Below are 17140 nucleotides of genomic sequence, written 5' to 3' on the forward strand. Positions count from 1 at the left end.
TTTATGAAAATAAAATGTAGGATGGTCCCAAAACAGATCTATGCCACCAAATGTTTATTACAGCTGGTGGAAATGTTGTTGTGGTCCTCAGTGAAATAAAGATTCCTTAATGTTCTTGCATTTGTTGTAGGTCGGTGGGAATGTCCGTGGCACCAGTGTGACATATGCAGTAAGGAGGCTGCGTCCTTCTGCGAACTGTGCGTCAGTTCCTACTGCTGCCAGCACCGTGACGGCCTGCTCTTCATCTCCAAACTGGACGGCAAGCTGTCCTGTAGTGCCCATGACCCCTGCGGGGAACCGCTAGAAGCAGGCGAGATCCGAGAGTACACACCCGAACCCACAGCCCTCACCTCGGGGCTGGGCATGGCGGTCATTCCCTCCTCTGCTACTAACACTACCTGCAACGTTAACCCGACTGCCAGGAGGGCCTGGGACGTAAGCACCGGTGCCGGCATGTGCGCGTCAGAGTCCTTTCCTGCTTTTTCAATCCCAGTACCTATCACTATTCCCGTCGCAGCTCCTGCAACGTCGCCTCCTCCCAGTAGTTCTGATGCTCCCAGCAGCCCGCACGTGTTCGACCTCCCCCACTACTCGCCCATCTCCTCATATGAGGAGGAGAGGGATGTCTTGGAGGAAGACCTGTTGGCTGAAGAAGAGGAGGAGGAGGAGGAGCTGTTGGAAGAGGGTGATGCAGAGAGGCATAAATCAGACACTAGTGAAGACGACAGAGAGACGGTAATGGAGGAGGAGGGGGTCGAATACCTGGAGCTCAAAGATGAAGAAGAAGAAGAGGAGGAGGAGGATGAAGAAGAGGAGTGACGCACAGAGGATCATTATTTACAGAGTCACTACAGTGAGGAAGCACATGGAGGTTACTCAGTTACAGTCACTGTTAATGTTCAGTATTCAGTTGGATGTATGGAGGGGCTTTTAGGAGAAAACTACATTTAAAAAAATAAACAAATTGTGAGGTTTATAAATAAATAATATAATATAATATAATTTATGTATACACTGACACACATCCAACAATTTTGCAGTTTATTTATGCTTGCATTACATGTAGTTTTACCCTGGTAATCACTCCCTACCTCCATCTACACACCTGCTATGAGTGCACAAAAACTATCCGGACCCGGGACATCAATCATGAGACTTGGAAACACATTTCATCTTTTTTTGTTTTGTTTTCTCACATGTTTGTTGGAGGTGTAGGTCAGGTGTCCTATGAAGCTTTGTGCGGTTAGAGGCAGATGTTTTATGCTAGAAAAGAGAGTCACAGCTGGGCTCGGTTTGTGACTTCTACTGAGTTAAATCGGGATTATGTTTACATCCGTGCAGTTTGAGGCCGTGTCAGAAAAACGTTGTATTTGTCTAGAATTAAACTAGCTGAAGTTCTCTGTGTCCTTTTTAAAGCTTTTCTTTCTAATCTGAACACTGTTGAACCACCACAACCAACTCGCCCTTGTGGTCCAGTTGTCGGGACGCACGATGCTGGCAACACCTGCCACAAAGGCCCGAGTCAACGTACACGCAGGACTCCATATCCTGGGAATATTAATTGTTGCTTATATTAAATCCACTCTCCTCTCCATTTCCAGTTCTTCATGATGACTCACATCAATTAGTTGGTGCTTCAAGATCCAGGACTACCAGTGAAGATATGACAGGCTGCCTGGAGTAGTCTTAACCATGCCAACTTTGTCTTTCCTGGTGTTGTTGGGAAAAACAAAATGCAGTATAATGGAATCAACTGTTTTTTAATACATGTAGATTTGGTTTGCAGCTACAAATAGACTCTAGATTCGAACATTTCATGCCAAAAAAAAAGATTAACTGTTTGAAAGTTAAAGTGTGAAAGATTTCGTGCCATCCTGGGACATTCAGCTCCACTGTTGTTGGACTGCAGGCTCACGTCGTCCAACAACTAATGGTGTGCAACGCGAAATGAACGCTCAGCCTTGCCCTTGCAGTCGGAAAGAAAAGGTAGCACTCAGTTGGCTCCAGTGTGTGTGCTGTGCTCTGTAGTCATTATTTATTCGCTGGTCTGTGACGCACAAACGGTGACGAGGGAGGGAGGGAGAGCGGCGGGGTCGATGCCCTCCTCCCCTCGTTCTTGACCCCCGCACTTCTCGGGGAAACAAAAGTCTTTCGGAGGGAGCAAAAACGTTTGAAACGGCGGACTCCTGTCACCACGCTTGCACTTGGGTATGTGTTCTTGCCACATTTCGCTCTGTCTTCAAGCTTAATATTGTCTGTGTGTTATCTGCCAATGCCTTAGAGTGTATTTCTTTGGAGATATTTTTAAGGAACAATGTCGCCCCTGTGAGAGCCAAGTTTCCCTACTAATGCCTTTTTACAGTTGCCCAACAAGAAATGTCTCATTCCAGTGTAATTATGTTAGATCTCAACCACTGACCTGTCAAAACAACTGCTATATAAATATATAAGAAGACATGAAATAAGCATCTTGTGGCTCGTATCTTTTTTTTTGTTTTGAGATTAATAATTATAAATCTGAAAAGAGATCTGTGAGATACTTGGATGCTTTTTAAAGCCAATAATGTCAATTTTTAAAATAATTACATTATACCACATTATTATTTAATTAAAATAAATCACACAAGTCAAGGATCCAAATTAGTATGTTTTCACTACTATAGATATATAGAAATATATTTTTTTTAATATGATATTTTGTGAATTATCAAAATTTTCTTTTTTATAACGACAGGACAGTCTGGGCAATAAGTTACAACTTTTTCCATTATTTTCCATTTATTTCTTACAATTTATGCCCAAAGAGTCATGGTGACAGATTTCCTTCATTGCAGCATTTTTTTATGCTTTTGAAATTGCACTTATTTTTCTAATACTAAAATATGTCATGGATTAAGTGTGTAGTTAAAACTTATTTATATCAAGAAAAAGGAGTTTCACTGGTCCGATCCACTAAAGTGGGCTGTAAGTGTGGGATAAAAAGCCAAACATACCAACCTGAATCAAAAAGGTTTTTAGTATTCCTCGAATTCACTTCTGTAGGCAAACGTGCAAAGATTTATGCTGATATGCAATCCAATGCCAAAATTGCGCATATACAGTATTTTTGTCAGTCTTTGCCAAATATTACACACAAGCAAAATACTGTGGATCAATTCAAACTTACAATCTATCTGCGTTCTGAAACATTCTTGGAATGAGCCTTTTATTTTTCAGAACAGATGTGGACATCAGTTGTTTTTTAAAAAATATTTGCATCAATATTGAACATCAACACATCAAAGCAGCAACCTACAAGTCCATTGCGCAGTACAACTTAAAAGGCAATAAATTAATGACTCGAATCTTAAATATAGCTTTAAATGTTTGTGGGACATTACAATGTTAGCCCACGAGGCTTTTCGCTGATCGTCCTTCTGCAGAAGAGCTTCTTCCTGAAATCATTTGAACATTCCAAGATTTTTCCTGCTAGAAATCTGTCAGATATATTTCTTTCTTTGAGAGATGCATTCAAACTTAGAAAAACAGTAGATTATTTGTAGAAAAGTAACATTCCCTAAAAATGTTCTTTTAGGCAGCTCAGGCCATGCAATTTAATTACAGATATGTGGGCGTGTTGTTAGTCACCTCCTTAAAACCAGCTTATTTTTCAGACATTTTTACAGAAATTGTAGCTTATGATGCAAAACAGATCTGTTTTAGCAGCATTTAGTGTTCTTGCTGTGTTGGACACAGCAATTGGACTTCATACTAGATTTTTTGGGGGGGGGAATTTACACCCAATTCAGGCATTATTATTTAAATTATTTTGTCTTTGGGAATTATGCTTTTTGGGCCACAGTTTTTGGGGGGTTTTGTGGGTGTTGGTGCACTACCTTGAGTGGCAACTAGGACAAATGCACAACAAGTCTGAGTAGTGGCAGCGTACGGCGCTTTCGTGGCTGACACATGGCAAAAGATGTACTGTTACTGTAAAGGCCTCTATAAAGAAAAATGTCGTGTGTTTTGCCAGTTTTTCAAGTATTTCACTTAAAAATGCAGCGGGTAGAAAACTAGAAAAGACAAACCAAGATTGTGCCAGAATCTACAACCTTCATCCTGAAGCATGAGCTTAGTTTGGTCTCCACACAGGATTCAAACCCTACTCTTCTGGGTAAAAATTCTTCTGCAAAACCCAATAAGCTACCACATATGAATTCTTACTCAGGCTTTTTCTTTTTTTTAAACTTAACTGATTGATTTCTTTTAAAGCCTAAAATCAGAGCGTAGAGGAGTTGCATGAGTCTAGCGCCCTCTTGAAAGGTTATTATGGGTCATGTTGCCTACCCCGGCTTTAATTAAGAGCAGGAACACAAGTAGTTTTCTGACACACTTCATCCTAGCTGGCTTCTCCATCTGTGTAGCCTTGACTGAACATGAGCAGGACTGACAGATGTGTTTCCACAACAATGTTAAATACAGTTGGAGGTAAACAAAATCAGCATTTGCAAACAAACAACTCCCCCTCCCAAAACACAGCAACCGCTAAAACACACAGCATCAATTGAGTTCTCTTTCAGTCTGGCTTCAGTGAGGATCCCACACCCTTACCACTGCAGGCTGTTGTCCAACCACAGTGTTGCTTCTGATTGTTTAACACTGTGAACTTGGGGAGGCTTATCGCCCTGTGGGCTGCAGGAAAGTCACAAGTTGATATGGTGATAAATATGAATAACTTGGTGAAAAAAGTGGGCGTGGTGGTCTTTAAGTCCCTCACCACCCAGCAGTTGAGGATCCTCTTCCCCAAAGTCTTGCAGCTCTCAGTTCATTATGGCACAAAAGAAAAAAAGAAACATATCCAACAAAGTATAAAGAGTTTTGTTTGATTTTCCTTTTTGTGATTTGGTACCACATTCATAGATGAGTTACAGCTTTCCAGCATTTCCAGGTTTGACTCCAGCTGAGGGAATGCAAACACTTCCTGTCCTGCTCCTCAGCATCAGTTGTTGTGACAACAGGAGTAGAAATAAGAGTCCTTCTTCTGGCCTAAGTCGACGCCCGTTTCCTCTGCTATGAAACAAAAGTTATAGGACTTAAAATTAGTTTGAGATCATTTCCAGGAGATAAACACATTGCATATTGCTTTTACATTTTGATAGTTTGTATAGATTAGAGAAAGTCCTGCCAAACCTAAGGAAACCTGTTTCACCCATTTCCCATTTAAGTTAATTAGCTGAAAGCTCTAACTTTATATTCACATCTAAAAGACTGGTACTGGTCTTTTTCCCCCAAAATTTTAGCAACAAAGATAATAGATATATTTCTCCAAAGTCTAAACTTTTCTACAAGGTCCCGCGTCTACTATATTATAGGTCAGTAATTTGTAACTTACTCCATTTTATGATGGTGTTCCTCAGGGATCATTTCTGGGACCACTGATATTTTCTAAGTATGAATGGCTACTTCATATCACTTGTGTCACAGTTAATTTCTGCTTTTTTATTTTGGATTAATACTATTTAAAAGCCCAAAATGTGATCCCTCATGCACCATCCCATCTGAGCACTAATACTGTAGTGTCTAAATCTCAGCTATACATTTACCAAACAGAAATTCTTGGACCCAAGAAAAAAAAAGAAAGAACAATTGGTCTCAGCATTGTTTATTTATTACATATTCTGAAAGGATTTTTATTAATTTCTGTGCAAAAAAGTTTTGTTTTTTTTAAATCCATGAATTTTGTTTGTGAAATGTTATAACTTGGTTTCTTATTTTTTTTATTTTAAAAAGTATTTGTTTTAATACTACTAGAAAAAAATCTTTAGATATAAAGTATGTTGACTTGTATTCCATATAACTGTATGCTAGTTTAACATCATAATATAGATGAACTATTGATTTTGATGGAGTAACAACAAATTGCAATAAAGTAAATTAAATATAAAGTCATTAAATAAAAGTCAAGGGCTTTTATTTGTAATCCTTTGTTACTTCCATGCTTTTCTTTAATTCAAACACGTTTGTGGATGTGTAACATTTTTAATATTTTCTGCACAGATGCTAAACCTTTAACTTAAAAAAATTAGATTTTCCTGAAAGTTCTGCAGTAAATTCTGCTACGGATAACATAACTTCAAACAAATTTCCATTACCCTTGCCACATGAATTGATATAAAGATAACAAAAACAATCTGTGTACATGAACGACACGCTTACCTGTCATATACTGGAAAGCAGTGCTGTTGTAATCCTCTGCAACTTTCTGGAATAACTCATCTGGAAAGCAGAGGAAGAATGAGGCCTGTCAGTTTCCATCAGTTCGTATCTGTCATGGCCAACAAAAACAAGCCAACTCACATTCCTAAAACCTGGTGTACAGCACGCAATAGCTTCTTTTAGTGTAAGCAGGCTGATAAGGGATGCTCCAAAACCTGCATCCAGCGAGAGAATGCTAAAAGCCACAAAGGAGACAACGCTCTTGTTCTAATTAGACTTTAATCATCAGATTCAGCCATGGCCTCACACTAGAATACTGGCAATAATCTACCAATTAATTAATCCATTCATTAAGCTTCTTAGATTAAATATTTTCTCTTGTCAGGAAGTAAATTAAATATGTCTGGCTGTGATTAGCGGAAAATTATGGTAACACTCTTTGATCACACTCGCATAAAAAAAGAGAAACACTCTTAAGTGCACAAAATTTATCAGTACATATTAAAACTATGTGCTAATAAGTAACTTAAAAATAACATTTGTCCAGTTCATGTCAGCTGTTTTGTTTGAAGAAGGGTGTGAAAATATGCAGAGATTCTCTTGGGTAAACAAAAATAAAAGGTGGACTTGGGTGAATCAGTAACCTACTTTTTATGCCATTTTGGTGGATTTTGTCATGTCAGTTTGTCCCTGTTTGATTCTGGCTACACACACCAATTCGAAAACCTCATGATGCACTACTCAGATCTTAAGCGGTCACCCTGTGTAACCTTCCTTCTGCCTCCTGTTTTTGTGAAGAAATGTGTCTAAGTTTGACCCCTGTGTTGCATTTTTACAGACAGAAAAGCTGCCAAAGAGCAACAGTTTTGATACTCTTGAAATGTTTCCAATCAAAAACTGAAAGGCTTTCATTTGCACATACAACACTGCTAAGAATACATTTAATCCAAAACTGAGTGGGTGTCTGCAGCAGCTTCAAGCGTCTTTTATGAGGAGCCAACTTGTATCTGCCATGCTGTGTTCTGACCATCCTCTGATCATCCTGCATGTTAACGAAAACATACCCATATTTTTAATACTACAGCTCACTTCCTCACTCATCAAAACCACGAATGAATGAATGAGGCTGCGGTCAGAGCCAACAACCTGTGTTACATGAAGTCTTCCGGTGACTCGAGGTCGAACTCACCTACATTATTCCCCGTTTTACTGGAGGTCTCAAAGTGCTGTGCACCAATCTCTGTGAATATTAACCAGAACATTCAGGTTAAACATCAGTCAGTCTGAAGGACAAACTTATGTAAGTGAAGAGAAATTGTGTTTGTGTTGCAACTCGGGCTGATCACACAGAGAAAGCAGACAGAAGTTAGAGATTTCTTAACATCCTTTTAACAACATCCAGAGTGTTCACAAGCTCTTCAGTATACAGTCTTTCCCCCAGTTTCAAACATGACAGCGCATGTGGAAAATCCTGTTTCTAAGGTTAAATGATCAACTTTGTCAACACATCTGACTGGTCTCTTAAAGCTGTCTCGGATACAATTTTCAAGAAAAAGACGAGAAAATATCAGAAACATTCAAGGAATCAACTATAAATCATTTTTCCACAGCTGAAGAGCATTTATAGAGTTCAAACACATATTTACAGTATATAAAGTAAGGAAAATGACTCATGTACTAAACACTCAGGGTATTTTTAAGTGACACTGTGGATACAACTGAAACTGTCTGTGATCGTCTGTAAATTTGTTCACATATAAAAGACAAAGTTGACTAGCTTTATATCAATAAACAACCAAACTAGGTTTTTTTATTCTTCCATGTTTTATGTATTTATGTTTACATTTTAGAAAATTATGAATGCCTCAACTTTAGGAATTTGAAAATTTCGAAAATCAGAAATCAGTAACCTGAAAGAAACCACAAGACTATTGCTCAACTGTTTTCATAAGTAATGCATACTGTTAAGCATACTGATGTTAATTCACTTCTGACCAGGCCACCGTCTCAGAAAGAAAACATGTTACAGCGTAATCTTTCTGCATGTCTACACTCCACTGGGCTCACCTTCAGCAAAGTCCTGAGCGTCGTGGTAGTCGATTTTGCGAAGACTCCGGTCTTCCTGGATCAGGTCGCTCTTGGTGCCACACAGGTAGATCTTACAGTGCTGCAGTGCACAACACACCAGAATAAAACACAATGTCCATTACTGACATGATGGAAATTTCAGAAATCCAATGTGGGACTTCAGCTTCAAGTAAACCTCGCTGACAGCAGACTGTGCGGCCACAGATAGTAATAACACATACATTTATCTGGATCAATAAAACAATCAAATAAAATAAAAACAATCTTCCATAAGGTTGTGGACTGAACTCTTATATTTTTTTTACTACAAACTGAACCATCTGATCACATCCATCAAGCTGAGTCTTATTTGATTAGATATTGCCTGCTTTAAATATATGGTACTTTCAGCTGTGTAAAGGACTGAAATAGAGTTCAGAATGAGACAGTGTTTTTTCAGTGCTTCATTATCCTAACAGATGCATATAAACTGACTGCTTTACAAAATGGAGGCCGGATTACCTCAGAGGCAATTACACTGAAACCCCAATTTAGCAACCAACACAGCCAACTAGCAGAGTTACACCATCATAATATAATTTTATTGTATAAATCGGCTATTGTATAAACGCAATTTGCTAACTTTACTTATGGTGTAAAACTGAATGCCCCCAAAACCCTTTTGAGCTTCCATATTAAGATGACTGTTGGGCGTGTGAAGAAAAAAAAAAAAAAAAAAAAAATCACATATCAAATGACGTGCAATCATTTCAATGAAAGAAACCATCTTACCTCCTCGTAGTTTTGCAGCTCTTTGACCCAGAAGCGAGCTCGTTGGAAGCTGCTGCTGTCAGTCAGATCTGAAAGCCAAAAATATACAGCAGACTTTTCAGTATTCAACATCCTTGTCTAGACACACACACTAGGGCTGCCACGATTAGTCGACTAGTCACGATTACGTCGACTATCAAAATCGTCGACGACTGATTTAATAGTCGACGCGTCGTTTGAAGCTTTGTAAGATCACAAAAGACGCAGGAATAAGTGGCAGGATTTAAGAGTGTAATAACGGACTGAAACAGAAGATGGCAGCACTGCATGTACAAGGATGTCAGCTACCGTTAAACCCCGAAGAAGAAGAAGAAGAAGAAGCAGCTGTGTCCCAGAATTCATAGCGCGGCCCAGCGCAGTTTCCAACAATGGCGGCAGCTAGTTAGTTTTAATGTTACTCTTATTATTCTTTCTGGTCACAAAATAAACGTTTAACATATTTTCAGGCGAGAATGTAGCTGTGTAAACCTCAAATATCTGCTCAGTTTATCAGGACACCACATATTTTCAAAAGCGCTCTGACGTTTTCAGAGACGTCTGTTACCCACTAGCTCGTTAGCGAGCCGGGGGCGAGGCTCACTAGAGCCGTGAGAACACCGGACTCCCCGCAAATCGTTTTCAAACCCACCGCTGTCTTTCGCTACTCAGGTTGAATATATATGAGTCACTTAGATAACTTAAAATGTTATTGTTTGGCTTTTTTTTTTAGTATTTTATTTGTTCCTGAGTAAATCAGTTTGTCTGAGATTAAAGTTATAGTTTTTACACAGCTGAATAAACGTCAAGCAGACAGCTGATTATCAGAAGTGTGAGATGCTCCAGAATATACTCCAGTGTCCTGTTATATTTTAGATAGCAAGGAGTTTATTAAACTCCACCGAAACAATCTGAAAACTTCATTAAAATTTAATAAACTATCATCTTGTCTTTATTTTTAGTTAGCACAGACCTTAAACACTTAAAGCTGTAAGCTAATGATAGTTATATAAGAGCAGATGCTGCTGGTGCAATAAGCTGTAGTTTTACGTCTAATGGATGATGATCTGATTAGTCGACTAATCGCAAAAATAATCGGTGACTAGTCGACTATCAAAATAATCGTTTGTGGCAGCCCTAACACACACACACACACACACACACACACAAATCCATACAGAGCAGGCACCCCATATTCGTCACACATTAAAACTAACAGCCAGTCTGTCCATTATTTGTTTGATAATATAATTGATTAAATATGCTGAAAGATTAGGCTATAAGGTGAAATACAATCCAACTTAAGAAGGAGGAAGTTAAAGAAGAAAGATGTTAAACTAAACATCACAGCAGTGTGACTAATCTGCTGGGAAATGACTATCCACCGACTATTTTTACAAAGTTCCCCAATGTGGAAAAAAGACACAGATCTGAAAGCAGTTCAGGACTGGACAGTGGCTCTTTGGTTAGAGGCCAACACCACACCAACTAGTTTGCTTCTTAACACTTAAGCCAGGATTCCTTGATGCCGATTCTAGGAAATGGGGTAATACACTGAAAGAAAAAAAAAAAAAACTGATAATGCATTACTGCCGTTTAAAAGGATTGAGAAATATTGTATCCCTAAACTCAATTTCTTTTGCCATTGACAAATTTGATATTATAGATTGCAAAGCACAACCGTACATATCTTCTATCAGAAAGCTGTGGTTTCAAATGCCTAAAATGATAGCCGTTGTTGCCACCTGTGGTTTTTCCAAGACCTTAGATAGATGGAAATGGGACCTTTCTGTCACAATAAATGATACTGAATAGGAAGATATACAGAGATTACAGACTGGAATTGAAAACCGGTGCTGCTTGAGAACCGGTTTCAAATTTTCCGCAGCACTGTCATATGTGCACAGTTGAAACAGCCCAAAGCATTGGTAGCTGTAATCTTGTAATCTGTAACATGATTATTTAAAGTCGGATTAAAATGCCCACAACATGCTGAAACATTTTTCTACACAACAGCTCAAACCGGACATCACAACACCAGTTTGATTTACACGTCACCTGCTGAAATCATCACCAGGTCGAGTCAGTGTACCTGCCTTTGAAGGATTCTCCTGACTGTTTTACAGAGTGCAGTGATGGGCAGGACGTCTCATTTATGAAATGGAAACTGCTGCCTCGAGTGAGCTGTGGTAGCACCGAGCAGAACTGGTACTGAAGCCGACCCACACTTTCGTTTTGACCCTCATAACTTCAGAATTTATAATAATAATAATAATAATAATAATAATAATAATAATGGATTGGATTTATATAGCGCTTTTCAAGGCACCCAAAGCGCTTTACAATGCCACTATTCATTCACTCTCACATTCACACACTGGTGGAGGCAAGCTACGGTTGTAGCCACAGCTGCCCTGGGGCAGACTGAAAGAAGCGAGGCTGCCATATCGCGCCATCGACCCCTCTGGCCAACACCAGTAGGCGGTAGGGTAAAGTGTCTTGCCGAAGGACACAACGACCAGGACAGAGAACCCGGGGATCGAACCGGCGACCTTCCGGTTACAGATGCGCTTCCCAACCCCCCTGAGCTACAGTCGCCCAAATGAGGGTGGGAAAACAAAATCTGAAACTAAGAAAAGAAACGCAGGCCAAGCTGACTTGTCACAGTTCTTGTGGTCCCCTTGTAACACATTAACAGTCACGACTCACCTATTAAAAGAACGTATCATGAAATTCAACCTGGCTGTGACTGAAAGTGAGTGAACACCATCATCTTTATAAACCAGATATGCGCGTCATAATTATCAGCAACACTGTGCTAATTTGCACACCGGCCAACCTGACATTCTTGATACTGATACTCAAAGCTGCTTAACAAACGCGATTTTGTTGCAACACTGAAGTGGTTGTAAAATTGCTCTTAAATGTGTTTTTCAGCCCTAAACAAATTATTGTGCTAACTCATGTATTTAGGCTAAGTTTAAGTTACAAGGCACCAAAAACAGTGGAAAAACAAGGATAATTAAGAAGCACCAACTTTCAACACACACAACAAATATCAGCTGATTTTGACAGGAGGTCAGGGTGAGTATCCAGTGAAGTTATTAACGTAGGAATATCTCCTCTTCACTGTAAAAGTATAGATTTACCATAGCAGACGATGGCGGCTCGAGCTCCTCTGTAGTAGATTCTGCTCATGGCTTCGTAACGCTCTGATCCAGCTGTGTCCTGAGTGGGAAACACAAGAGAAGAGATGAACTAACTGGAACTGGAACCTAAACAGTGATGAAATGATCAGGAGAGAAGCCTTAACTTTTTGTTTAAAGCTATCATAAACAGCTCAAATGCTTTATCTTTATGCCGCAACAGGCTGTGGTTCCAAAATTTTACAGGTCAAATTAATATTATGTATTTTTTTTTACCTCTATTCTTATTACCATTTATATGAGATATGATAAAAACTACTTTCATTAATAACTATTTGCATCCACCCACACACACGCCATCATTTTTACATAGTTTCCACATTCACACAGGGAAACCATTTGTTTAGCTTCGGACTTTTAATCCTTTAGCAGGTTGAGTCAGGACAGCTATGCAGAGAGTTCTTCTAACTGGCACTAACATCGACTAATTTAAATTAAAGTTAAGATACATTAATACTGGGTACATGCTGATGACATTAATCTATTCTGAAAGGAAAATTCAGAATCATCAACCTTCAGTTAGGTAGTAATTTAAGTATGATTATACCGGTATTAAAGATATAAAGAGGCTGTTGTTTTGGTTATTTCCTAAAACAGAAACCAGGTAGTCAGTTAAAAGCTAGGTCTTTGGAAATGTGATCAACACAAACAACACAAAGGCCTGTAGGGACAAAAGCACAACATGGGGTGGAGACCAGTCAGCTTGGCTGATGGTGCACAAAAAGGAAAATTCTGGACCGTTTATTGGAATACATATGGTACATAAAGTTTTATTGTGTTGAGGAAGTTTTGGTTGTGACATAGCAAAGCTTAGCAATATTAGTTCTCTTGGTTCCAATAACTTTGAAGCTGTGACACCATGAGTGCAGTGGGTAGTTGGGTTTGGAAAAAATAGACAGAGTTACTGTTAGTATGAACCTTTTAACAGCATAAAGTAGCAACTTCAGCAGGACAAATGACATCGGACTGGCTTTGCTCTTACTCATGGCTATTTTCTGGTCTTCAAACAGAGGAAATTTTGAAAAAAGGAAAAAAAAAAGGGAAATATACAAAATTCCTTTTTGGGTTTATGAATCTTCCATCAGCTCATTGAACTGCAAGAAAGGGATCAAATGTGAAACGACTGACTATCACAAAGCACGTGCATTTTAGGCAGCCTCTAACTCACCCATATTCCAAGAGTAATCACTTTCTCTCCCACCTGGATTGGCTTGGCAACAAAAGCAGCACCGATGGTCTGTCAGAAAGAGAGAAGCAGTGGGGTTAGACACTGCAAACATATGATATGACTGCTTTCAGCCATGTTAGATTGATATTTGTCAGATGATATGTGGATTTCGTTTTTTCTTAAAGCTTTTCTCATTTCTCTAATTTGTGCCTCCTCGAAATGTACGCAGGTTTTGACACAGAAATCAATCTCATTGCGTCATACTGAAAGACTTCGTGTCTCCTAAAATCCATCTGGAGGACAGAGGAAAGGAAGAGAGATGGCTTGATGGAGGAGCTTTAAGTAAAGATCCACAGGTGTTTTCTACATGAGTGTTGTAGGAAATGTAAGCAATATCTAGATTTTCCAGAAAATCCTAAATATGCACTTTGAATACCATTAAAAGCTATTTTTATCATTTTGACGTTAATTGTTTTTTGTTTCCATTTGTAGATTTTAAACATGATGTGTGTTTACTTACGTCTTCTATTTTAGTGTTTGTGTTTTTGGAGACTTGGAAGGCTAACAGGTTTGCCTAAACCAGAAAGCATTTTGGGTTAACTCCTGCGGCTTTAAAGAGGCTAATGACTTGTATAAAACGGGTGTGACACCTAGCTGGAATAAACGAACCATGGTGGGAAAAATACTTGATTATTTGAGATGATTAATTGGATCATCAAACTTTCTGCACCTCACAGTATTGTCACATGGTGCAATTAGAAGTGGTCCAAGATATAAAACAAGTGCCATTAATCCTGTTGGGTCTAAGAAAACAATTTATGATGCAGTCATATTTAATTGGAATCACTTTAAAATAAGGCTCATAGGTGAAGATGGCTCACTTTGTTAAAAGCCTGTTGCATTGCCCACACCTAAGCTCGAGGAATCGAGAATAAATAAACTGTTAAGTGAGAACGAGGGAGGTCAACACTGTGAGGATAAAACCAATACTTTCACACTCTCACATGGAGAAAGTCATCAACAGAGCAGCTTCCTTTACAAGATAGAATTGAGGATGTCTGCCTCATAGGCCTACAGCTGCAGAAATGAGTGAGCCTTAAATCCTTAGGTGGGGCCTCCTGGTTGTTCCAGACCTACATCTGAAGGTGCCTACTTTGGAATTACCTACCTGAGGAGATTAGGCTTGCAGAGTGGGTAACCACCTCTTAGAACTCTCTTTTACTTGATGTCTTACCTTATACTTTTGCCTTCTAGGCTCCCTTTATTCTTTTCTTATACATGTATAAGTTTACATTTTTTGTCCAACTTTAATGTTTAGATCTGCCATTGATTGGTCTGTGTTTGTCTGTTTGTCAAAGCCCTTTGCAAAGGTGGTATATATAGAATGTTTACTATACTGTTATTATTTATGGAAAATGCAGCATTAGCTTGCAGAAATGTACTAAAACATTACTGCAACCCTACTTCCTGTCAGAGCTTTGACGCATTGAAACAATCACAGACTTGATCTTCTGTTACCACAGCCTCCCTTGGGCTAAAGTTAAAACTGAAGCCCTTCATGGAGGCAGCAGACCAACATGGAAAATTGAAGTGGAGCAGCTGACACTCACATTCTGGTACGGGCCCACCAAGAAGCGATGGTGAACATATCTCTCCACCAGACTAGTCTTCCCCACGCTCTCTTTTCCTAGCATCACCACTTTGACGTCCACACGCATTGCGGTCATAACGACGGCGTCTGGAAAAGCCAGAGAAGAGACCACGGCACAGCAAACAAGGGAGAGCAGAGGGGAGTTGATTTATAAGGCAGCTGAAAAGAGAAAATACACGAGTTAGAGACTGAACTTTATAAATCATGCACTGGAAACAATGAGAAATTACCAACTTAAATCCTCACCCGTTCTGTAAGAGTCTGTTAACACCATAGTTACTTCACAGGGAATCTCACAATCATTTTTTTACGATTTGAATCTCTGGATGCATTTCTTTTCTTATTTTTTCAAAGATGAAAGTGAAACAAAACTGCAGCAGTAAGACCCAACCCTCAAAAACCTACATAAAAGTGGTAAAGAAAAAGGTACAATTGTAGCCTTAATTTCTAGTTTAATCTGACTAACAACATAAAACACGAATTATTTCCTTTAAATTTATAGCTACTACTGCATAACTGCTGCACTTGTCATTAAAATAACCACTAATTATCATAACGTAGATTAAATATTTATACACTATGTACTTTACTATATTATTTTAAGATAACCTGAATTTAAAAGGAAAGTCTTACTAGGTGTGTTTCTATTCCTGAGATATAGAGTTAGCTTTAATTAGAGTTTTACTAAAGTCTCTTTCTTTTATTTTCTCTTAATAAAAAAAAAGCAAAGGTGTGGTTTTACTACCTTGCATGAAGCTAGAAATGATCCAGCTAGCTTACTTGCTCAAACACGGCCGAGCATTATCTTTACAGGGTTTCAGGGCTCCCGAGTTGGGCTAGGCTACATATAAAAACATCAAAACTCACCGGGTAGCTAGCTTGACTCAACAAATCTCTCGTAGCATCAGATCTCCTCCCAGCAGGAACCAAAACCAAGGCTGAGCCCCGTCTATCAAATCCGCTTTAAAGTGGACACAGCAGCCGTCGGCTCGCTCTTCATCTCTGCTCCCAGCCTCGCAGAGCCGGGTGGTGTTAGTACTGGTAGCGCTGGCGGTTAGCTCGGTTAACGTTATTATTGTTGCGCAATGAGTGAAATTATAAACAAGCCTTCAGTCAGCTGAGCGTGTTACCGGGACACACGGGAGCCAACTGGTCATGGTTTCTGGTTATCAGGAATCCAGTCCTCTGAAAACAGGTTCAGGTTACTGCCGCTGGGGCAGACACGAAGCTAAGTATCGTCTCTGTGAGGAAAAAAATCGCCAGCTGAGCTTTGTTTGGGTGGGTGGGAACCAAATACCGGAGAGAGGCGGTTTCCAAGAGGAAGTGGACCGAGTTCTATGACACAATCGACGGATGTTGAAAGCCACAAATGACCCTACCACAACCACAGCTTTTTACTGTTATTATTTAATTCAGTCTGCCTGTGTGCACCTTAATCTCATCAGAAAATCACCCAGAAGTTTAAAAAAAGAGACTTAAATCTAGAAGAATACAAGATTACAAGTTGCACACATAATAATAATATGTATTGATTTAGCATATTATACAATTAATTATGGATATATTTATCTCAAGCATTAATTATTGAATGAGACCACCAGGCACAAGAAAATGATCCACTTTTTTAAACTTTATTTTATAAAAACATTTTTATTCAAAAGTAACAGAGAGTCACAAAAAGACATAAAACAACCAAAAACACTTTCACACCGAGTCCAAAGAAGCGCTTTTCTGTCATTTTGCGTCTCTGTGTTTGTTTTATGTGTGTTGCTTTGTTTCATTTGTTTGTGTTTGACTTATAATAACATAACTTTGTTGTGGTGGTCATTTTTATCTCTTTTAATAGGAATATGTAGCCATTATGTAGTTGTGCTGGGACCTTCTAAACATTTTAAGCCTGTTTTTGTTTACATTTACTCTTTTTTTTTTTCTTTTTTTTAGAAATATATCTTTATTTACTTATTTATTATGTATTTATTCTGTTTTGGAACTAATTAAAGACTTATCATATTAATCATTTCTAAAACAGAATTATTGTTAGTTTTT

General features: G+C 38.8%; 2 protein-coding genes across 8 annotated transcripts in view; one reads left to right on the plus strand and one right to left on the minus strand.

Moving 5' to 3' along the window:
* Positions 1-2465, plus strand: part of nsd1b (nuclear receptor binding SET domain protein 1b) — a 35065-nt gene extending 32600 nt beyond the window's left edge. For all 6 annotated transcript variants that reach the window (XM_085289645.1, XM_085289646.1, XM_085289644.1 and 3 more), the window contains one exon: positions 131-2465. In XM_085289645.1, the coding sequence (XP_085145771.1) occupies positions 131-819 (689 nt within the window). In that variant the 3' untranslated portion in view covers positions 820-2465. The remainder of the gene's footprint in view (positions 1-130) is intronic.
* A 1744-nt stretch (positions 2466-4209) lies between these two features.
* Positions 4210-15189, minus strand: rab24 (RAB24, member RAS oncogene family). 2 transcript variants are annotated; one of them, XM_085289649.1, is made up of 8 exons: positions 15054-15189; positions 13444-13512; positions 12219-12297; positions 9055-9122; positions 8263-8362; positions 7385-7435; positions 6196-6255; positions 4210-5046 (listed from the first exon to the last, which is right to left on the minus strand). In XM_085289649.1, exons 1-8 carry the CDS (start codon positions 15168-15170, stop codon positions 4979-4981), a joined length of 612 nt encoding a protein of 203 aa, XP_085145775.1. In that variant the 5' UTR covers positions 15171-15189; the 3' UTR covers positions 4210-4978. The 2 variants fall into 2 exon arrangements, with proteins under 2 accessions (XP_085145775.1, XP_085145774.1); XM_085289648.1 differs by having other exon boundaries at positions 4210-5049.
* Between the last annotated feature and the right edge of the window lie 1951 nt (positions 15190-17140).

Source organism: Mchenga conophoros, linkage group LG10, assembly GCF_057382185.1.
Source record: "Mchenga conophoros isolate Kocher_MC1m ecotype Shallow Benthic linkage group LG10, M_conophoros_male_GT1.1, whole genome shotgun sequence".
Taxonomy (NCBI): domain Eukaryota; kingdom Metazoa; phylum Chordata; class Actinopteri; order Cichliformes; family Cichlidae; genus Mchenga; species Mchenga conophoros.

Excerpts from the sequence above, each read along its gene's own strand:
- rab24 (XM_085289648.1), bottom strand. The coding sequence starts at position 15,170 with ATGACCGCAATGCGTGTGGACGTCAAAGTGGTGATGCTAGGAAAAGAG. Across the intron at positions 13,513-15,053 it reads TGGTGGGCCCGTACCAGAAT|ACCATCGGTGCTGCTTTTGT; the intron begins GTGAGTGTCAGC and ends TCTTTCTGACAG. Across the intron at positions 6,256-7,384 it reads TAAAACGGGGAATAATGTAG|ATGAGTTATTCCAGAAAGTT; the intron begins GTGAGTTCGACC and ends TCTGCTTTCCAG.